At 39.7% G+C, this 23,985-nt stretch overlaps 1 protein-coding gene across 1 annotated transcript in view; it reads left to right on the forward strand.

Annotated features, from left to right (window-relative positions):
• Positions 1–23,985, forward strand: part of CD163L1 (CD163 molecule like 1) — a 72,862-nt gene that overhangs the window by 35,535 nt on the left and 13,342 nt on the right. The window contains exons 8-13 of the mRNA XM_074403149.1: positions 360–680; positions 17,520–17,840; positions 21,628–21,942; positions 22,045–22,359; positions 22,708–22,800; positions 23,473–23,787. Of these exons, the coding sequence (XP_074259250.1) occupies positions 360–680; positions 17,520–17,840; positions 21,628–21,942; positions 22,045–22,359; positions 22,708–22,800; positions 23,473–23,787 (1,680 nt within the window). The remainder of the gene's footprint in view (positions 1–359; positions 681–17,519; positions 17,841–21,627; positions 21,943–22,044; positions 22,360–22,707; positions 22,801–23,472; positions 23,788–23,985) is intronic.

Consider the following 23,985-nt stretch of genomic DNA (forward strand, 5'->3'; position numbering starts at 1 on the left):
GAAATTATGGGGGCTTATACAGCGAGTGGGGAAATAAGTCCAAAATCTGCAGGCGAGGCCAGCAGACTGCAGAGAAGAGCTGATGTTGCAGGCTTAAATCTCAAGAAAGTGCGGAGGACTTCAGTCTTTTCTCTCAAGGTCTTCAACTGATTGAATGAAGCCCACTCACATTATAGAGAATGATCTGCTTTCCTCAAAGTCTGCTGATTTAAATGTTAATTACATCTAAAAAAAAAAAAGCACCTTCACAGCACCATCTAGACTGGTGTTTGACCACGTAACTGGGTACCATAGCCCAGCCGAGTTGACACACAAACCATCACACCCATTAACTGCTTGCTTCATTGTTCTTGATGCAGGTAATGATACGTGGGGCCTGAGGCTGGTGGGCGGCAGCACCCGCTGCTCAGGAAGACTGGAGGTGTACTTTCAAAGCCGGTGGGGCACAGTGTGTGATGACGGTTGGGACCATAACGCTGCGGCTGTGGTGTGTAGCCAGCTGGACTGTCCATCTGCTGTCATCGGCACGGGTCTGGGAAACGTTTCTGCAGGATATGGAAGAATTTGGCTCAGTGATATTTCCTGTGATGGAGATGAGTCAGATCTCTGGTCATGCAGGCACATTGGGTGGGGAAATAACTTCTGCAGTCACCATGAAGATGTTGGAGTGGTTTGCTCTGGTAAGGTACCCAAACCCGGGCTTCCTGTAAAAGAAACTGCTGGCTTCTCTAACATACCCTCTTTTTTCTTAATCAGCACGTTTATGACAGAGTATTCATTTCTCACTGTTTTAGAGCTAATCATACGTCGTATTCTCAATTTTCATTTTTAAAATCTTTTTATGGTATCAAACCTGTTTTCTCAGGAAATGAAACCTAATTTTCTAATATTTACCCAAATTTTCCCAAACTTAGTTTCATCAAACCACTAGTCAATACTACAATTCTACAAAAAGACGTTATCCATAGTCAAATCAGTTTAGGAAAAAAAAATGTGAATTCAGTTATTTATTTAAATAAATAAACCCTTATGTTGAATCACCCAATTTCTCAAGAATTAGTTCCCAAGATGACTCAAATACTCATTCTTACCCGAAAGACTTATTTATGTAAGATCAGTCCCAATAATATTAGAATCAATAAACCTCATCCAGAGGTCTGGGCTTATGGTTTACATTATTTTAAAGACGTCAAGAATTGCCTTGTAGATTCCTTCTCTAAGACCAAAGTGGTTTTTTTTTTTTTTTTTTTTTTTTTTTTTTTTTTTTTTTTTTTAGCAGGAAGCTTTGCTGGAAACCCAGTCCCCAGTGTTCTCTTTTTTTTTTTTCTTTTCTTTTTTTATTGCATTTTAGGTTTTGGGGTACATGTGATGAACATGCAAGATTGTTGCATAGGTACACACACGGCAGTGTGGTTTGCTGCCTTCCGTCCCCTCACCTGTATCTGTCATTTCTCCCCATGCTATCTCTTCCCACCTCCCCACCCCCCCGCCCCAGACCAAAGTTTTTATTAGGCAACTTTAAACTGGTACAAAGAAAAAATTCGCATACAACTACCTCTGTAGTACAATTTTAGAAGAGTTGGATTCCCTGACTCAGATACATTATTGGTCTTCGGGCTTCCTTGTTTTCAACATATTCATTTCTTAGTCTATACATTCTTTTCAAGATGAGTGGATAAGATATTGAATTATATATTAAAGATTCATTAAGCTCTGATATAAATTTTAAATTTTTATTTTAAACTTTCATAATTCTATTCTCCCTTTTAATGTACGTTGACTTCGAGTTATGATTTACAAATAATCGCAATCTTTCTTCAGAGAAGATCTTCCAATTTGGATTTTACCTGTTGTTTTCTGGAAGCTTGTTCTCCCAATGCACTATTCTCTTTTTTAAATGATTTTTACTGATCTATAATGTGTGTACATATTTATGGGGTCCATATGTTGCTTTGACTCATGCATAGAATGCTGCATGAGTGTAAACGATCAAGTCAGGGTATTTAGGATACCTTTCACCTCAAACATTTATCATTTCTTTGTGTTGATAACATTTCAAATCTTCTCTTCTAGCTATTTTAAAATATACAATATGTTGTTTTTAACTATAGTCACCGTACTGTGCTATTGAACACTAGAGCTTATTTTTTCTGTTTAACTCTATGTTTGTACCTATTAACCTATTAACCTTCCTCTCTTCATCCTGCCTGCCCACCACACACATACCCTTCCCAGCCTCTGGTAACTATCATTTACTCTCTATCTCGATGAGATGACTTTTTTAGCTCCCCCTTGCAAGTGAGAACATGTGATATTTGCCTTTCTGTGCCTGGCTTATTCCGCATAACGTAATGTCATCCAGACCATCCACGTTGCTGCAAATAGTAAGATTTAATACTTTTTTTAGGACTGAATAGTATTCCATTGTGTATATATACGTAGCATGTTTATTTATTCATTCATCCATTGATGGACACTTAGATTGATTTCGTATCTTGGCTATTGTGAATAGTGTTGCAATAAACATGGTGGTGCAGTTATTCCTTTGTTCATAAACTTTTTAAAATTATTTGTTAAAATGTCTGTGAGTACATGGTAGGTATATATATTTATGGAGTACACGAGATGTTTTGATACAGCTGTGTAATGTGAAATAAGCACATCATGGAGAATGAGGTTTCCATCCCCTCAAGCATTTATCCTTTGTGTTAACAATCCAATTACAGTCTTTAACTTTAAAAATATATACTTACATTATTATTGACCAGAGTCACCCTATTGTGCTATCGATAGTAGGTTTTACTAATTTTTTCTATTTTTTGTACCCATCCCCACCTTCTCCCCAGCCCCTCACTGCCTTTCCTAGCCTCTGGGAACCATCCTTCTACTGTATATGTCCATGAGTTCAGTTGTTTTGCTTTTTAGATCCCAGAAATAAGTGAGATCATGTGATGTTTGTCTTTCTGCAACTGGCTTATCTCACTTAACATAATAGGCATATGAAAAAGTGCTCAACATCATTGATCATCAGAGGAATGCAAATCAAAAATACAATGAGATTTCCTATTACCCCAGTTAAATGGTTTATATCCAAAAAATAGACAATAGCACATGCTGGTGAGGACATGAAGGAAAGAGAGCCCCTGAACACTGTTGGTGGGAAGGTAAATTAGTACAGCCATATGGGGAACCGTTTGGAGGTTCCTCACAAAACTAAAAATTGAGCTACCATATGATTAAGCAATCCCATGGCTGAACATATACCCCCAAAAAGGAAATCAGTATATCCAAGAGATGTCTGCACTCCTATGTTTGCTGCAGCACTGTTTACAATTGCTAAGATTCGGAAGCAATCTAAGTGTCCATCAACAGATGAATGGATAAGGAACATGTGGTGCATATACACAATGGAGTACTATTCAGACATTACAAAATGATATTCAATGATTTGCAATGACATGGAGGTATTCCTTTGGTATACTGATTCCCTTTCCTTTGGATAAATAGGAATTCTGGATCATACTGTGAAGTTCTATTTTTAGTTTTTTGGGGAAATTTCCATATTGTTATCTTGAGAAATGTCTATTCATACCCTTTGCCCCCCTTCCCACTGCCTTTTTTTTTTTTTTTTAACTGGATCTCACTCTATTGTCCAGGCTGGAGTGAGGTAGCACATCTTAGCTCACTGCAGCCTTGACTTCTTGGACTCAGGCAATCCTCCCACCTCAGTCTCCCAAGTAGCTGGGACCACAGGCATGTGCCATCACACCCCGCCCACTTTTGTAATTTTTTGTAGAGATGGACTTTCACTGTGTGGCCCAGGCTGGTCTCAGTCTCCCAGGCTCAAGTGATCTGCCTTCTTTGGCCTCCCAAAGTGCTGGGATTATAGGTGTGAGCCACCATGCTGGCATTTTGTTGAGAGCTTTCATTACGGATAATGGTGTATATTTTTCTCTTTCTGTTGCTTACTTTTCTGGTTTTGTTATCAGGATAATGCTGGTCTCATAGCTTTAGTTAGGAAGAATGCCTTCTTATTTGATTTTTTGGAATAGTTTGAAAAGAATTGATGTTAGATTTTCTTTTAGTTTGATGGAAGTCAGCAGTAAAGCCATCTAGTCCTGGGTTTTCCTGTGTCTGGAGACTTTTAATTACTGATTTAATCTCATTATTCATGATTGATCTGTTCAGGATTCCTGTTTCTTCCTTGATTAATCTTGGGTAGATAGTATGTGTACAGGAATTTATCCTTTCTTCTAGGTTTACTAGTTTGTGAATGTATTGTTGCTCGTATTAGTCTCTGATAAACTTTTATATTTCTGCGGTATCAGTTGTAATGTCTCTCTGTTTGTAATTTTTATTTGACTTTTTGCACTTCTTTTAGCAAAAGTTTGATTTCATCCTTTCAAAAAGTCAGCTTTTTGTTCATTGTTTGTATAGGTTTTTAGGCTCTATTTTATTTAGTTCTGCTCTGATCTATATTATTTCTTTCCTTCTACACATTTTGGATTTGATTTGATCTTTTTTTTCTAGTGTGCTGAGATGCATCATTAGATTGTTTATTAGGAATCTTTCTACTTTTTGATGTAGGTGTTTATTGCTACAAATTCCTTCTAAGCTGTGCCATGGTTGTATCCCATAGGCTTTGGTGTGTTGTGTTTCTACTTTCACTTGTTTCAAGAAATATTTTCATTTCCTTCTTAATTTCTTCATTAACCAAAAGATCATTCAGAAGCATGTTGCTTAATTTCCATGCATTCTTACAGTTTTCAAAATTCCTCTTGTTGATTTCCAATTTATTCCATTGTGGTCTGATAAGAGACTTTATGTAATTTTGCGTTTTAAAAATTTGTTGAGACTTGTTTTGTGGCCTTGAATATGGTCTATTCTGGAAAGTGTTTTGTGTGCTGATGAAAAGAATGTATATTCTACAGCTGTTGAATGAAATATTCTGTAAATGTCTGTTAGGCACATTTGGTCTAAACTCTAGTTTCTATCTGATGTTTGTGGGTTCTCTGTCTAGATGACATGTTCAATGTTAAGATGAATAGTTGAAGTGCCAACTATTACTGTATTGGAGTCTCTCCCTTCAAACCTAATAATATTTGCTTTATATATGTCTGAGTGCTTCATTGTTGGGTATATGTGTATTTAGAATTGTTCTAGCCTCTTAATGAATTGACTCACTTATCAGTATATTTGTCTTTTTTTTCAACTCTTTTTAATTTAAAGTTCACTTTTTCTAAGTATAGCTATTTCTACTCTTCTAATTGCTTTTGGTTTTCATTTCCATGGAATCTCTTTTTTGTTGTTGTTGTTTTGTTTTGTTTTGAGACAGAGTCTTGTTCTGTCGCCAGGCACCAGGCTGGAGTGCAGTGGCATGATCTCAGCTCACTGCAACCTCTGCCTCCCAGGTTCAAGCAATTCTCCTGCCTCAGCCTCCCAAGTAGCTGGCACTACAGGCACATGCCACCACGCCCAGCTAATTTTTGTATTTTTTTTTAGTAGAGACTGGGTTTCACCATGTTGGCCAGGATGGTTTCTATCTCTTGACCTCATGGTCCGCCCGTCTTGGCATCCCAAAGCTCTGGGATTACAGGCATGAGCCACTGCACCAGGCTGGAATATCTTTTTCCATTCCTTCACTTTCAGTCTATGTCTATCTTCACAGGTGAAGTCAGTTTCTTCTAGGCCAGAAGAAACTTACTTATATTTGGGCCATTGTTTCTATATTCATTCAGCTAATCTATATCTTTTAAGTGGACTTTCAAGGTTATTGTTGATAGATAAATACATATCCCTGTCATTTTAATCATTGTTTTTTCTTGTTTTGTACATCCTTTATTTCTTCTCTCTTATTATTTATTAATGTCATTTTGTGGTTTTCTGTGGTGGTAACATTTAAGTCCTTTTTTTCTCATTTGCCTGCTTAGTAAATTTTATACTTTCATATGCTTTCATGATGACAGACACTTCCAGATATAGGATTTCCTTAAGTGTTTCTTGTAGGACCAATCTAGTGGTGATAAATTTCCTTGTTTTTTTGCTTATCTGGGAAAGACCGTATATCTTCTTCACTTTGGAAGGATAGCTTTGCTGGATATTGCATTTTAGGTTGACTTTTTTTTCTTTTAGCACTTGGAATATACCATACCTTTCTTTCCTGGCCTATAAGATTTCTGCTGGGAAAACCCCTATTCATCTCTTCTGGGTTTCCTTGCATGTGAGTGAACAGTTTTCTCTTGTATTTAAAATTACTTTTTTATCTTGGACTTTTCACAGTTTGAATATAATGTGCTTTGGAGAAGACATTTTGTATGGAAAGGTGTATCTATTTGGAGGCCTTTCAGCTTCTTGTATCTGGATATCTAAGTATCTTTTAAAACTGCCTGACAGCTCTGAAGAAAGCAGCAGATCTCCCAGCACAGTGTTTGAGCTCTGAAAAGGGTCAGACTACCTCCTCAAGTGAGTCCCTGACCTCCGTGTATCCTGAATAGGAGACACTCCCAGTAGGGGCTGACAGACACCTCATACAGGAGAGCTCTGGCTGGCATCTGGTGGGTGCCCCTCTGGGATGAAGCTTCCAGAGGAAGGAACAGGTAGCAGTCTTTGCTGTTCTGTGGTGTCCCCTGGTGATACCCAGGCAAACAGGGTATTGAGTGGACCTCCAGCAAACTCCAGCAGACCTGCAACAGAGGGGCCTGTTAGAAGAAAACCTAACAAACAAAAGGGAATAGCAGCAACACTAATCAAAAGGCATCCACTCAGAGATCCCATTACTAAGGTCACTAACATGAAGACTAAAGATAGATAAATCCTTGGTCTGTCTTCATAGAAGATGAGGAGAAACCAATGCAAAATTGCTAAAATTTCCAAAAACCAGAGCACCTCTTATCCTCCAAAGGACCACAACTTCTCACTAGCAAGGGAACAAAATCTGGATGGAGAATGAACTTGACATATTGACAGAAGTAGGCTTCAGAAGGTGGGTAATAAAATCCTCTGAGATATAGGAGCATGATCTAATACAATGCAAGAAAGCTAAGAACTTTGTAAAATGGTTAGATCAATTGCTAACTAGAATAACCAGTTTAGAGAAGAACATGAATGACCTGGTGGAGCAGAAAAACACATCATGAGCGCTTTGTGAAGCATACACAAGCATTAATAGATGAATCAATCATGCAGAAGAAAGAACATCAGAGACTAAGATCAACTTAATGAAATAAAGTGGGAAGAAAAGATTAGAGAATAAAGAATAAAAATAAATGAATAAAGCCTCCAAAAAATATGGGACTATGTGAAAAGACCAAATCTATGTTTGGTGTACCTGAAATTGATGGGGAGAATGGAACCAAGTTGGAAAACTCTTCAGGATATTATTTAGGAGAACTTCCACAACCTAGTAGGACAGGCCAACATTCAAATTCAAGAAATACAGAGAGCACCACAAAAATATTTCTTGAGAAGAGCAACCCCAAGACACAGAAGTGTCAGATTCACCAAGGTTGAAATGAAGGAAAAAAATGTTAAGGGCAGTCAGAGAGAAAGGTTGAGTTACCCACAATGGGAAGTTTATCAGACTAACAGTAGATCTCTTGGCAGAAATCCTACAAGCTAGAAGAGAGTGGGGACCAATATTCAGCATTTTTAAAGAAAAGAATTTTCAACCCAGAATTTTATATCCAGTCAAACTAAGCCTCATAAGTGAAGGAGATAATATAATTCTTTATAAACAAGAAAATGCTGATATTTTGTCACCACCAGGCCTGCCTTACAAGAGCTTCTAAAAAAAGCACTAAACAAGGAAAGGAACAACTGGTAACAGCTACTGCAAAAACAAACCAAATTATAAAAAGCATTGACAATATGAAGAAACTGCATCAATGAATGGGCAAAATAACCAGTGAGCATCACAATGACAGGATCAAATTCACACATAATAATATTAACCTTAAATGTAAACTGGCTAAATGCCCCAATTAAAAGACACAGACTGACAATTTGGGTACAGAGTCAACCCCACAGGTGTGGTGTATTCAGGAGACCCATCTCACATGCAGAGACACACATAGGCTCAAAAGAAAGAGATGAAGGAATATTTACCAAGAAAATGGAAAGAAAAAAAAAAAGGAAAGAAAGAAAGAAAAGAAAAAACTAGGAACTGCAATCCTCTGATAAAACAGACTTTAAAAAAATTATTATTATACTTTAAGTTCTGGGTACCTTTGCAGAATGTGCAGTTTGTTACATAGGTATACACATGACATGGTGGTTTGCTGCATCCATCACCCCATCATCTACCTTAGGTATTTCTTCTAATGCTATCCCTCCCCTAGTCCCCCACCCTCGACAGGCCCCAGTGTGTGATGTTCCCCTCCCTGTGTCCATGTGTTCTCATCATTCAACTCCCACTTATGAGTAAGAACATGTTTAGTTTTCTGTTCTTGTGTTATTTTGCTGAGAATAATGGTTTCCAGTTTATTTTATGTCCCTGCAAAGGACATGAATGCAAAGGACATGAATGAAGGAAAAAAATTTTGCAATCCATTTGACAAAGGGTTAATATCCAGAATCTACAAAAAACTTAAACAAATCTACAAGAAAAAAAAACCAACCCCGTCACAAAGTGGGTGAAGGATATGAACAGACACTTCTCAAAAGAAGACATTTATGCAGCCAGCAAGCATATGAAAAAGAGCTCATCATCATTGGTCATTGGAGAAATGCAAATTAAAACCACCATGAGATACCATCTCACACCAGTTAGAATGGCGATCATTAAAAAATCAGGGAACAACAGATGCTGGAGAGGATGTGAAGAAACAGGAATGATTTTACATTGTTGGTGGGAGTATAAATTAGTTCAGCCATGTGGAAGACAGTGTGGTGATTCACCCAGCAATCCCATTACTGGGTATATACCCAATGGATTATAAATGATTCTGCTATAAAGACACATGCACACATATGTTTATTGTAGCACTGTTTACAGTAGCAAAGATGTGGAACTAGCCCAAATGCCCATCATTGATAGACCGGTTAAAGAAAATGTGGTACATAAACACCCTGGAATACTATGCAGCTATAAAAAAGGATGAGTTCATGTCCTTTGGAGAGACATGGATGAATCTGGAAGCCATCATTTTCAGCAAACTAACACAAGAACAGAAAACCAAACACTGCATGTTCTCAATTGTAAGTGGGTGTTGAACAATGAGAACACATGGACACAGGGAGGGAAGCATCACACACTGGGGCCTGTCAGGAAGTGGGGACCTAGGAGAGGGTTAGCATTAGGAGAAATACCTAATGTAGATGACAGGTTGATGGGTGCAGTGAACCACCATGGCACATGCATACCTATGTAACAAACTGCACATTCTGCAAAGGTACCCCAGAACTTAAAGTATAACAACAACAACAACAACAAAAACCTGAAAAGTTTCAGCTATTATTTTATTAAATAAGTTTTCAATGCCATTATCCATCTCTACTCCTTCTGGAACACCCAAAATTCAAATATTTGGTCACGTTATGATGTCCCATGTGTTGCAAAGGTTTTTTTAACTAAAAATAAAAATAAATTTCTTTTTCTTTTAGTTGGTTATTTCAAAGATTTATCATTGAGTTCTGCAATTCTGTCTTCTGCTTTATCAAGTATACTGTTGATACTCTTTATTGTATTTTTTATGTTTTTTATTGAATTTTGTGGTTCCATGGTTTCTGTTTGTTTCTTTTTTATGATTTCTATCTCTTTGTTGAATTTCCCTTTCATATCCTAAATTGTTTTTCTAATTTCTTTGTATTATTTTTCTGTGTTTTTTTTATGTTTCACTTATTTTCTTTTTTTTTCTTTTTAATTGTATTTGGGCTCTGGGGTACATGTGCACATCCTGATCCTGCAGGATTGTTGCCTAGGTACATACATGGTGGTTTGATGTCTCCATTCTCCCCACCCCCCGTCACCTATATCAGGCATTTCTCCCAGTGTTATCCCTCCCCATCCTCCCTGCCCCCAATACTTCCCCCCCGCACCCCACCTAGCCCTGTGAGTGTTGTTCGCTTCCCTGTGCCTAAGTGTTCTCATTGTTCATCACCCACCTATGAGTGAAAACGTGGTGTTTGGTTTTCTGTTCTTGTGTCAGTTTGCTGAGAATGATGGTTTCTAGGTTCATCCATGTCTCTACAAAGGACACGAGCTCATCGTTTTTTATGGCTGCATAGTATTCCATGTTATGTATATGCCACATTTTCTTTGTCCAGTCCATCATCGATGGGAATTTGGGTTGGTTCCAGGTCTTTGCTATCATAAACAGCACCACAATGAACATGCATGTGCATGTGTCTTTATGATAGAATGATTTATAATCCTTTGGGTATATACCCAGTAATGGGATTGCTGAGTCAAATATGCAATTTCTATTTCTAGATCCTTGAGAAATCACATGGTTTTCCATAATGGTTTAACTGATTTATACTCCCACCAACAGTGTAAAAGTGTTCCTTTTTCTCCACATTCTCTCCAGCATCTGTTGTCTCCAGATTTTTTAATGATTGCCATTCTAACTGGCGTGAGATGGTGTCTCAATATGGTTTTGATTTGCATTTCTCTAATGACCAATGATGATGAGCGTTTTTTCATATGTTTGTTGGCTGCATAAATGTCTTCTTTTGAAAAGCACCTGTTCATACCCTTCATCCACTTTTGAATGGGTTTATTTGTTTGTTTTTTTCCTGTAAATCTGCATTAGTTCTTTGTAGATACTAAATAGTAGGCCTTTGTCAGATGAGTAGATTGCAAAAAATTTTTCCCTTTCTGTTGGTTGCCAGTTTACTCTAATAATTATTTCTTTTGCTGTGCAGAAGCTCTTAAGTTTAATTAGATTCCATTTGTCTATTTTGGCTTTTGTTGTCAATGCTTTTGGTGTTTTAGTCATGAGGTCCTTGCCTGTGCCTATGTCCTGAATGGTGTTGCTTAGGTTTTCTGCTAGGGTTTTTATGGTGTTAGTTCTTCTGTTTAAATCTTTAATCCATCTGGAGTTAATTTTTGTATAAGGTGTAAGGAAGGGGTCCAGTTTCAGCTTCCTGCATATGTCTAGCCAGTTTTCCCAACACCATTTATTAAACAGTGAATCCTTTCCCCATTGCTTGTTTTTGTCTGGTTTGTCAAAGAGTAAATGGTTGTAGATGTGTGGCATTGCTTCTGAGGCCTCTGTTCTGTTCCATTGGTCTATATCTCTGTTTTGATACCAGTGCCATGCTGTTTTGATTACTGTAGCTTTGTAGTATAGTTTGAAGTCAGGTAGCATGATGCCTCCAGCTTTGTTCTTTTTGCTTAGGATTGTCTTGGCTATGTGGGCTCTCTTTTGGTTCCATATGAAGTTTAAAGTGTTTTTTTCCCATTCTATGAAGAAGGTAAATGGTAGCTTGACAGGGATAGCATTGAATCTATAAATTACTTTGGACAGTATGGCCATTTTCCCGATATTGATTCTTCCTAACCATGAGCATAGAATATGTTTCCATCTGTTTGTGTCCTCTCTTATTTTCTTGATCAGTGGTTTGTAGTTCTCCTTGAAGAGATCTTTTTCATCCTTTGTTAGTTGTATTCCTAGGTATTTTATTCTCTTTGTAGCAATTGTAAATGGGAGTTCGCTCATGACTTGGCTCTCTGTCTGTTGTTGGTGTATAAGAATGCTTGTGATTTCTGCACATTGATTTTGTATCCTGAGACTTTGCTGAAGTTGCTTATCAGCTTAAGGAGATTTTGGGTTGCGATGATGGGATCTTCTAAATATACGATCATGTCGTCTGCAAATAGGGACAGTTTGACCTCTTTTTTTCCTAATTGAATGTCCTTTATTTCTTTTTCTTGCCTGATTGCTCTGGCTAGAACTTCCAATACTCTATTGAATAGGAGTGGTGAGAGAGGGCATCCTTGTCTAGTGCCAGATTCTGAAGGGAATGCTTCTTGGTTTTGCCTGTTCAGTATGATATTGGCTGTGGGTCTGTCGTAAATAGCTTTTATTATTTTGAGTTACATTCCATTGATACCTAGCTTATTGAGAGTTTTTAGCATAAAGGGCTGTTGAATTTTGTAAAAGGCCTTCTTTTCATCTATTGAGATGATCATGTGGTTTTTCTCTTTGATTCTGTTTATGTGGTGAATTATGTTTATAGATTTGTGTTTGTTGAACCGGGCTTATATCCTTGAGATGAAGCCTACTTGATCATGGTGGATACGCTTTTTGATATGCTGTTGGATTTGGTTTGCCAGGATTTTATTGAAGATTTTTACATCAATGTTCATCATGGATATTGGCCTGTAGTTGTCTTTTTTAGTTGAGTCTCTGCTGGATTTTTGTATCAGGATGATGTTAGCCACATAAAATGATTTGGGAAGGATTCCCTCTTTTTGTATTGTTTGGAATAGTTTCAACAGGAATGGTACCAGTTCCTCTTTGTATGCCTGGTAGAATTCAGCTGTGAACCTGTCTGGACCTGGACTTTTCTTGGTTGGTAGGCTATTAATTGCTGCCTCAACTTCAGCCCTTGTTATTGGTCTATTCAGGGTTTCAACTTCTTCCTGATTTGGTGTTGGGAGTGTGCAAGTGTCCAGGAATTTATCAATTTCTTCCAGGTCTACTGGTTTATGTGCATAGAGTTGTTTGTAGTAATCTCTGACAGATTGTATTTCTGAGGAATTGGTGGTGATCTCCCCTTTATCTTTTTTTATTGCATCTATTCAAGTCTTTGCTCTTTTCTTTTTTACTAGTCTAGCTAGTGGTTTGTCTATTTTGTTGATCTTTTGGAAAAAAACCAAAAAAAAAAAAAAAAACGGTTCCTGGATTTATTGATTTTTTGAAAGGTTTTTGTGTCTCTATCTTCTTCAGTTCTGCTCTGATCTTAGTTATTTCTTGTCTTCTGCTAGCTTTTGAGTTTTCTTTGTCTTGCTCCTCTAGCTCTTTCAGTTCTGATGATAGGATGTTGATTTTTAGATCTTCCCTTGCTTCTCATGTGAGCATTTATTGCTATAAATTTTCCTCAAGACACTACTTTAAATGTGTCCCAGAGATTCTGGTATGTTGTATCTTCATTCTCATTGGTTTTGAAGACCATTTTTATTTCTGCCTTTATTTCACTGTTTATCCATTCTTCACTCAGGAGTAGTTGTTCAGTTAGTGTGATTGTGTGGTTTTGAGTGCTTTTCTTAATCCTGAGTTCTAATTTGATTGTACTGTGGTCTGAGAGACTGTTTGTTATTATATCCGATCTTTTGCATTTCCTGAGGAGTAATTTACTTCCAAATATGTGGTCAATTTTAAAGTGTGATGTGGTGCTGAAAAGAATGTGTATTCTGTGGATTTGGGGTGGAGTGTTCTATAAATGTCTTATTAGGTTCACTTGGTCCAGATCTGTGTTCAAGTCCTGGTTATCCTTGTTGACTTTCTGTCTCGTTGATCTGCCCAATATTGTCAGTGGAGTGTTAAAGTCTCCCACTACTATTGTGCAGGAGTCTAAGTCTCTTTCTAGGTCTTTAAGAACTTGCTTTATGTACCTGGTGCTCCTGCATTGGGTGCATATATATTTAGGAAAGTTAGCTCTTCTTGTTGCATTGATCCTTTTACCATTATGTAATGCCCTTATTTGTCTCTTTTGATCTTTGTTGGTTTAAAATCAATTTTATCAGAGACTTGGATTACTACCCCTGCTTTTTTTGGCTGTCCATTTGCTTGGTAAATCTTCCATCCCTTTATTTTGAGTCTGTGTGAGTCTTGGCACATGAGATGGGTCTCCTGAACACACCACACTGATCGGTCTTGACTTTTTATCCAGTTTGCCAGTCTGTGTCTTTTGATTGGGGCATTTATGCCACTTACATTCAACGTTAATATTGCTATGTTTGAATTTGATCCTGCCATTTTGTTACTGGCTGGTTGTTTGCCTATTTGTTGATATGGTTTCTTCATTGCATTGTTGTTCTTTACCAATTGGTACATTTTTGCAGTGGCTGGTACTACTTGTTCCTTTCTATGTTTAGTACTTCCTTCAGGAGCTCTTGTAAGGCAGGTCTTGTAGTGATGAAAACTCTCAGCGATTGCTGGTCTGTAAAGGATTTTGTTTCTCCTTCACTTATGAAGCTTAGTTTGGCCAGATATGAAATTCCTGGTTGAAAGTACTTTCCTTTAAGAATGTTGAATATTGGCCCCCACTCCCTTCTAGCTTCTAGGGTTTCTGCCAAGAGATCCACTGTGAGTCTGATGGTCTTTCCTTTGTGGGTGACTCAACCTTTCTGGCTGCCCTTAGGATTTTTTCCTTCATTTCAACCCTGGTGAGTCTGATGATTATGTGCCTTGGGGTTCCTCTTCTTGAGGAGTATCTTTGTGGTGCTCTCTGTATTTCCTGGATTTGAATATTGGCCTGCCTTGTTAGGTTGGGGAAGTTCTCTTGGATAATATCCTGAAGAGTGTTTTCCAGGTTGGATTCATTCTCTTCATCACATTCAGGTACGCTGATCAAGCGTAGATTAGGTCTTTTCATATAATCTCATATTTCTTGGAGGCTTTGTTCATTTGTTTTCACTCTTTTTTCTCTAATCTTGCCTTCTCATTTTAGTTCATTGATTTGATCTTCAATCTCTGATATCCTTTCTTCTGCTTAGTCGATTTGGCTGTTGAAAGCTTTGTATGCCTCACAAAGTTCTCTTGCCATGTCTTTCAGCTCCATCAAGTCATTTATGTTCTTCTCTAAGCTGTTTATTTTAGTTAGCATTTCATCCAGCCTTTTTTCAAGGTTCTTAGTTTCTTTGCATTGAGTTAGAACATGGTCTTTTACCTCAGAGAAGTTTGTTATTACCCACCTTCTGAAGCCTGCTTCTGTCAGTTAGTCAAACTCAATCTCTGTCTTGTTCTGTTCCCTTGAGGAGTTGTGATCCCTGGGAAGAGATTAGGTGTTCAGGTATTTGATGGTTTCATCCTTTTTGCACTGGTTTCTTCCCGTCTTTGTGGATTTATCGCCCCTTGATCCTTGAAGTTGGTAATTTCAGGAGGAATCTCTGAGTGGATGTCCTTTCTGTTGAGGTTGGAGCTGTACCTTTTTTGGCCTGTAGAGGTTCTGCTGGGCTGCCTTGGATTCAGTCAGGCTGCTGGTGGGTGGTCTTCCCCTGGAGTTTGTTTAGGCAGGTGAGTTTAGGCCTGCCTTCCCAGTGACATCTTTCCTTCCCCAATCTCAATCTTCTTGGTTAGGGTCAAACTGGTGTATTCACTGTGAAGCTCTCTAGCATGTGGGCTTCAGTTTGAGTTTTGTAGGGGTGGGGCCTGACAGGCCTTATGGCCTGTTCCCCTGCTTTCAACTCTGCCTTTCTGTGGGACGGTAGTTCCATCCCACTGGCATTAGTCCAAATTTCTGCCCAGGTCCGTGCCGACAACTTGCAGCATCAGGTGGGAGCTGTCGCTCAGATTTGCATTGACAACCCACAGCACCCCTCAGTGGCTCTCATGGACCGTGAGTTGCAGGAGGGATGAGGGAAGTGCAAGATCTGAATTGGAGCACCAAAGGGTGAAGGCTCAGACCCCCCAAGCTGGCTACATGTTCCAGGTGGGGACGTGCCCTGCCCTGTCTTGGTTCACCCTCCCTGGGCTGCTCTTGCCCTCCTTTGACTTGCCTTCCCTGGGCTATTTTCAGTGTCCTGCCAGTCCCACTGAAATGAACCCAGCACCTCGCTTGGACTCGGGAAGTCCTCTAGCCCTCTGTGGCTCATTCACTGGGAGCTGCATTCCAGTGTTGCCTCCTCTTGGTCATCTTGGTGCCCGCCTCTGAATTTTTTTTTAACTGAAACAATAGAAAACAAGCTGATACTATTCATAGTTTTTAATTAGATAAAGAAGTATTATATTCTTATATAATCAAATATACTGTCAAATTAGTAGGCAGTATTACTTGAGTGTTTCACAGACTATGCCACAGGACACCCAAAACTACCAAAGTGCCCTAAAAAGACAATGAGTCTAGAATTAGATTCATTGCATTTCACATCAATACTGCTAAAAATTTGCTTCAAAGACTGACTCGATTATTTGGCTCTGAATTAATTTCTGATTTAATTTTTTTCCTCCTTTTAAAAAAGGTTTTTATTTCCATAGGTTTTTGGGAAACAGGTGGCAATTGGTTACATGAGTGAATTCTTCAGTGATGATTTGTGAGATTTTGGTGTGCCCGTCACCCGAACAGTATACACTGAACCCGATTTGTAGTCTTTTAGTCCACAATCCCCTTCTACCCTTTCCCCTGAGTCCTCAAAGTCCATTGTATTATTCTTATGTCTTTGCATCCTCATAGCTTAGCTCCAAGTTATGAATGAGAACATATGATGTTTGGTTTTCCATTCCTGAGTTACTTCACCTACGATAATAGTCTCCAATTCATTCATTTTTATGACTGAGTAGTATTCCATCATATATATATATATGTATATATATATATATATATGCACACACACACATACACACACACACACACACACACACCCCTCACAGTTTCCTTATCCACTTGTTGATTGATGGGAATTTGAGCTGGTTTTATATTTTTGTAATTGCGACTTATGTTGCTGTAAATATGCATGTGCAAGTATCTTTTTCAGATAATGACTTCTTTTCCTCTGGGTAGATACTCAGTAGAGGGACTGCTGGACCAAATGGCAGCTCTTCTTTTAGTTTAAGGACTCTCCACACTGTTTTTCATAGCGGTTCTAGTAGTCTACATTCCACCAGCAGTGTAGAAGTGTTCCCTTTTCACTGCATCCATGCAAAACATGTTATTTTAAATTTTTTTATTATGGTCTTTCTTGCAGGCATAAGGTGGTATTGCATTGTAGTTTTCATTTGCATTTCCTTGATCATTAGTGATGCTGAACATATTTCATTATAAAAACAAACAAACAAACAAAAAAAAAAACACTTCTCTTCTCACATACAGTGAGTTTCATTTTCCTTTTCCTGAGCTCCAATTTCTTTTTAGAATTACTTCATTTGGCATCACTAATAGGCAAGTTTCCCCATTTTTCTGGATTTGGTAACATCACAACCCTATGCCGTTTTTCCTTGACTTTTCATTAAATCGTATCACCTCTTCCTACTATTCTCTTTAGTCTCTAACATGTAATAGGTAATTCTTCAAATATTCAGTCAAGAATTAGGGCCACTAAGTAACATTATTTTTTATCCTAAGTCTCTGATAAGATTTTGTAAGCAAAATTACAACCTTGCTTAATAAGCCAGAAATTTTAATGGATTTGAAACGTACTCTGTGTACTTTTTATAAGTGTTATTTTCTATCCAGTAAACAGGAAAATTAAGTTTGAAGGAAAATACAAAATGAAATTAAATGCACCGGTGAAGCCAGGAGCTGAACAATCTCTCAACTTTTGGCCACTGGTCTATGACACTGTACATGAACGGACAGGAATCTTAAGTGTCTGACATAGAGTACCTCTCTAAAATTACTGTGGTATTTGTTTACAGATGCATCGGATATGGAGCTGAGGCTTGTGGGTGGAAGCAGCAGGTGTGCTGGAATAGTTGAGGTGGAAGTCCAGGGAGCCGTGGGAATTTTGTGTGCTAACAACTGGAGAATGAACATTGCTGAAGTTGTTTGCAGGCAACTTGAATGTGGGTCTCCAGTCAGTGTCTCCAGAGAGGCTCATTTTACAAGAAGAACACTGCGCATCTCACTATCTAATTCTCGCTGCACTGGAAAGGAAGCCTCTATCTGGGATTGTGTACGATGGGAGTGGAAACAGACCATTTGCCCTTTAAATATGGAAGCAAGTTTGATCTGCTCAGGTAATTCCTGGACAAAGATAAACACGTTTATTTGATTATTTCTTTTTGCAATTACTCAATACATATTGATGACATGGCTACTTAACAATATTAGGTCAAAAGTAAATGAACTAGATAAAAGCAATCCTACCCTCTTATCTAGAAGATGTGTATAATAAAAATATATAATAAAATAATTATTTAAAATTGTATGAAGTAGAAGCACAAGATGAAATGAGAAGGCATAATTAGAAGCTATTACCTATTTGTAGAGTCGGAAAATATTTCTGTGACGTGATAGTTAAGGAAAGACGGGAAGGATATGTATGATTTAATCATATGAAGAAGTGTTGGGAAGATTACTTAAAACAGTAGTATTTTATTCAAGTACCACACTTGGGAATGAACTTGTGTTATTCCAGGAACTAAAAAATGGTTTAAAGAAGAGGTATTAGATCGAAGTGAACGAGGGGGAAAAGTTATAATAAAGTCTTGATATCTAGGCAAGGGCAAGGTGATTTGCAGAACAGGAATTTTGGACTTTATTCTAAAGTGAATGGTAAACTATTGAAGGTTGTCAGCATGATAAAACTTGCATTTCAAAGACAGCACTCTGGCTGCAGAATGTGTGCGTGTGTGTGTGTGTGTGTGTGTGTCTGTGTGTGTGTGTGTGTGTGTGTGTATGTGTTGGAAAGAGGAGGCTATTGGATGCAGGGAGTCACGTTGTTGAATAATTCTAGGGATGATTTGGAATTGTGATTAGCCTGCTCATTATGAAGCTGAAACCAACAAATGTGGAAATAAAGATAAATATTTCTATATTAAGTAGATGGGTATACTGCAGTTTCATCATCTGGAAAGATAATCTTGGAAGAGAAGCTGGTGGCCGGGCGCGGTGGCTCAAGCCTGTAATCCCAGCACTTTGGGAGGCCGAGGCGGGGGGATCACGAGGTCGAGAGATCGAGACCATCCTGGTCAACCTGGTGAAACCCCGTCTCTACTAAAAATACAAAAAAATTAGCTGGGCATGGTGGCACGTGCCTGTAATTCCAGCTACTCAGGAGGCTGAGGCAGGAGAATTGCCTGAACCCAGGAGGCGGAGGTTGCGGTGAGCCGAGATGGCGCCATTGCACTCCAGCCTGGGTAACAAGAGTGAAACTCCGTCTCAAAAAAAAAAAAAAAAAAAGAAAAAGAAAAGGAAGAGAAGCTGGTTAGAGAGAGTGGGATGATGAATCCAATTTTGTATGTGTGCAATGTGAGGTGACGGTAAGGCAGTCATCAAATGAAGAGGGTTAGAGGGAAGTGGATATAAGATCTATGTGATCAGAAGATTTGTCTTGAATGGAGATATAACTATTAGAATCCTAGAGACGTAGATGAAAACTAAATCTAGGAATAAAATGTAAATTGAGAATTTTAAAAGCCCAGATCCAAGAAGAATGAGCTCTTAGCCCTGAAGAACAATAATATTTAATGGTTTACTGACATAAAAGAAGTCGGAAAAGCATACTGAGGAGGAGTGGTTGCAGAATGTCACATCACTAAAACCAAGGGAAGAAAATGTTTCAAAAAGATGGGGAAATCAATTCTGGAAAAAACCTAAGAGGCCAATATAGATGAAACTAAACAATTTCCACCAAGGTTAGCAACAGAGAAGTCATGAATAAATTTAATAAAAGTAGTTCTGTCACAATAGAAAAGGGAGATCATTTTGTAAGGTTTATTGCTGAGGTAAAATGAAGAAACTGAGGCAAGTATAAGAAAATGAGAAGCTAATTTATTTAGCTTCCGAGCGAGGTTCTGTGGTCTAGGAAGGGGCCAAAGAAGTTCCCCCTGGCTGTTTAGGGCGTGGGGTTTTATGCAGAGGGAAGGCAATTGATTGGCTATTGGGGAAAAAGCGTGAAGGCAATTTTATTGGCTGTTGAGATGCAGGAAATACCTGGAGCTAGTTGCCATTGGTGGGTGGGCGGGACCTTGGGTAAGTGGGCCTGCTGGGAGGTCGGGGCAGACTGCTACTGGGCAGGGTTTGGTGGGGTTTCTTTTAAAAAAAATTTTCTGCAGGGTGTTTCAACAGTGCGCTGGGGGCTGGATGCATAGTTTAGTGCTGAGTGTGGGCTTGGGTCTGGTATGCGGAGGCGGGTGCAGGGAAGCCATGCGGCCAGGCCAGATAACGAGCTTGGGTGATGATGCCCTTATCAGACACGGAGAGAGATGGATGTGTCCGTTTAACCCTCTGCGAGGCAGCCGGCCTTACACATTTCAAGTTGGGAAGGAAATGGGAGGTAAAGATGTTAGGATAATAGGCATAGATTATTTCCAAAAAGTTGAATTTTAAGGCAAATAGATAACGTAATGACTAAAAAGGAATATAATCTCCAGGGGAGTCATTCCATTTTTTTTTTTTATGGATAGGAGATTCTAGAGTAGTACTGTTCAAAAGAACATCACTAGCTGTGAGGAAGTAAAATATGTGCTACTAGCGATGTTAGAGGGCTATAGAAAAAAATAGAACTAGAAAATAGAATTCAGAGTGTTTATAGGACAGAATGAAATTCCAAATAAAATGACTGAGGTAGGCCTTACTTAAAAGGTGAAACATAGACAAAGACTTGAAGGGGATGAGAGGGTCAGTTGTGTGCATATATGCAGAAGGAAAATACAAATGGAGATGCAGCCAGTTCAAAAGCCTTGGGGCAGGATTATGCCTGATGTGTTTGAAGAAGAGAAAGGAATCCAATACAGCTGAAGAGCAGTAAGTCAAACATCAGGACATAGCACCAAAACAGGTAAATGAGCAGGGGAAGGTCACTCAGGGACAGGTAGGTCTTCATAAGAGTTTAAGTTTTTACTCTGAGTGAAATTTAGAGTTATGGGAGGATTTGGGGCAGAATACTGATTTCACCTCATAGATCATTTTAAATGACCTCTTTGGATTTTTACTTTTTAGAAGATGAACTATAGAGGAATAATTATAGAAATAGGGAATCTGTAGGAATCTATTACAGTAACTCAGGCAAGTAATGGTGGTGGTTCAATCCAGGTGCTAAGGTTGATGGGGTGAGAAGTTTTGGGATTGTGGACATACTTTGAAAATGCAGAAAACAAAACCTTCTGAAAGGCAAGATATATTACGTAACAGAAGTCAAGAATTATTTCGAAATATTTGAGTCTCTGGAATGATGGAGTTGCATCAATAAAAATATGGAAGTCCGCAGCCTTAGATAGGTGCTTGAAAGGACTCCAAGGAATTCACACTGAGATGTCTGTAGGAAATCCAAGTGGAAATGCTAGACGGAAATTGGATAAATGAGTCAGGAGTTTGGAACAACGCCTGGGTTGGAGACAGACAACTTACATTACTAATGTAAGTAGTTTTGCCGCAAAGAATAGAGTCAGAATAATGGGCAGCATTTTTTGGTTGTTTATGAATTATTCATTTAGATAGATTCCTGGGGTCTGACCTAGTAGGTAGAAGTCCTATTCTTATTTTATACCATCTTGTTAAGATGACTACAAATCTTAATATATACTGTTTAATGCTGAGGTTACTCAGTCAGTGTTTTTCAATGTGAACAAATTGTACAATTCATTTCCTTCAGTTCTAAATCTAGGATTGGTGGGTCACCAAGACATAGAAAATAGGTATGTAATCCAAATCTGTGAGCTCAAGTCTGTACTGCAAATATTATTCTCTGAGCCCCTACGAATGGGATGGTCTAATGAATGGAGAAAAACTGCCCTGGAGATTTGAGACAGGGTTGGATATTGGAAAACCCGAAAAACTAACCTTTGAAATGCTATTTTGTAGCCCACAGGCAGCCCAGGCTGGTTGGAGCTGATACGCCCTGTTCTGGACTTGTTGAAGTGAAACATGGAGACACATGGGGCTCTGTCTGTGATTCTGATTTCTCTCTTCCTGCTGCCCATGTGCTGTGCAGAGAATTAAATTGTGGAGAGGCCATATCTCTTCCTGTGGGAGCTCACTTTGAAAAAGGGAAAGGTCTAACTTGGGCCGAAAAGTTCCAGTGTGAAGGGAGTGAAACATACCTTGCATTATGCCCCACAGTTCAACATCCAGAAGACACTTGTTTCCACGGCAGAGAAGTTGGAGTTGTCTGTTCTCGTGAGATTTTTAATAATCTTAATTGGTCGGGGCTGGAGAAGGGGCGTATGGGGCTGGAGCTGATACGTCATGATGTCTCTTCTATGGCCCTGTCTCCCCCAGGATATACAGATGCCCGACTTGTGAATGGCAAATCCCAGTGTGAGGGTCAAGTGGAGCTCAAGGTGTTTGGCTATTGGGGCGCACTGTGTGACACCCACTGGGACCTAGAAGATGCGCATGTTCTATGCAGACAGCTCAGCTGTGGGGTTGCTGTCTCAACCACAGGAGGAAAATATATTGGAAAAGGAAGTGGTCGTGTCTGGGGACACCGTTTTCATTGCTCAGGGAATGAGTCAGTTCTGGATAGCTGTCCAATGACAGTTCTTGGAGCACCTCCCTGTATCCATGAAAATACTGTCTCTGTGACCTGCACAGGTAAGAGAACAGTGCTTATGGTCCGCTACTGTCAACATAGCCCAGATATGGGAGTGTGGGATTAGAGGAAAGAGGGGTAGGAAAATGGGGGCAGGTGGAAGGAGGATAGGCATGACAGTCAGAGTAACATGTAAGAAATAAAGGTAACTAGGGCCATTCCTAGGGTGAAGTTAACACCTCTGTGTTTGGGATTTAAGAGTAGACATTATTAATAAAAATGATTTCAATAGACGACAGGGTTTGAAAAGTCCTTATCATGATTGCTCATCCCATGTTATCACAGAACTCTTCAATCTTTTCCATGTATTTCGGTCTTACTTTTGCCCTGTTTCCTGCACCCTCCACCAGGAAACCTGACCCAGCCAGTGTTTCTATGCCCTGCAAATTTATCTGACCCATACTTGCCTGCAGTTCCGGAGGGTGGTGTTTTCGTCTGCTCAGGTAAGCAGAATAAGTCTTAGGAAACACAGCAGCTTTATTTTTTTATTTTTATTTTTTATTTTTATTTTTGAGACAGAGTCTTGCTCTGTCGCCAGGCGCCAGGCGCCAGGCTGGAGTGCAGTGGCACAATCTCGGCTCACTGCAAGCTCTGCCTCCCGGTTCAAGCAATTCTCCTGCCTTAGCCTCTCGAGTAGCTGGGACTACAGGCGCAGGCCACCATGCCCAGCTAATTTTTGTATTTTTAGTAGAGATGGGGTTTCATGTTGGCCAGGATGGTCTCGATCTCCTGAATCTCAGGTGATCCACCCCTCTCGGCCTCCCAAAGTGCTGGGATTACAGGCATGAGCCACCGTGCCCGGCCACTGCAGCTTTAAAGAATGTACTTTGGGAGGCCGAAGCGGGTGGATCACGAGGTCAGGAGATCGAGACCATCCTGGTCAACATGGTGAAACCCCGTCTCTACAAAAAATGCAAAAAAATTAGCTGGGCATGGTGGCGCGTGCCTGTAATCCCAGCTACTCAGGAGGCTGAGGCAGGAGAATTGCCGGAACCCAGGAGGCGGAGGTTGCGGTGAGCCGAGATCGCGCCATTGCACTCCAGCCTGGGTAACAAGAGCGAAACTCCGTCTCAAAAGAAAAAAAGAGATTTAGTAACGGGACTTTCTCCTTTAAGAGGACAAGCAGCTCCGCCTGGTGGACGGGGACAGCCGCTGCGCCGGGAGAGTGGCCATCTACCACGACGGCTCCTGGGGCAGCGTCTGTGACGACGGCTGGGGCCTGAGCGAGGCCCACGTGGTGTGCAGGCAGCTGGGCTGCGGCAGGGCCCTCAACGCCACGGTCTCCGCTCACTTCGGGGCGGGGTCGGGGCCCATCTGGCTGGACGACCTGAACTGCACAGGAACGGAGTCCCGCGTGTGGCAGTGCCCCTCCCGGGGCTGGGGGCAGCACGACTGCAGGCACAAGGAGGACGCAGGGGTCATCTGCTCAGGTCTGCGCGGCTACCTTTTCACCCTCCTCCGCACACACGCGCACACACGCGCACACACACAACACAATTGTTAAGTGTAGCGAAAAGTGGCTTAGGAATCCAAACAAAACAAAACAAAAATCCACTTGATTTCAATCCTATTCTGATACTGATTTCTTAATACACTTGTCATATTTCATTTGTCTGGGTGTCATTCAG

Source organism: Saimiri boliviensis, chromosome 7 (assembly GCF_048565385.1).
Source record: "Saimiri boliviensis isolate mSaiBol1 chromosome 7, mSaiBol1.pri, whole genome shotgun sequence".
In the NCBI taxonomy this organism is placed as follows: Eukaryota; Metazoa; Chordata; class Mammalia; order Primates; family Cebidae; genus Saimiri; species Saimiri boliviensis.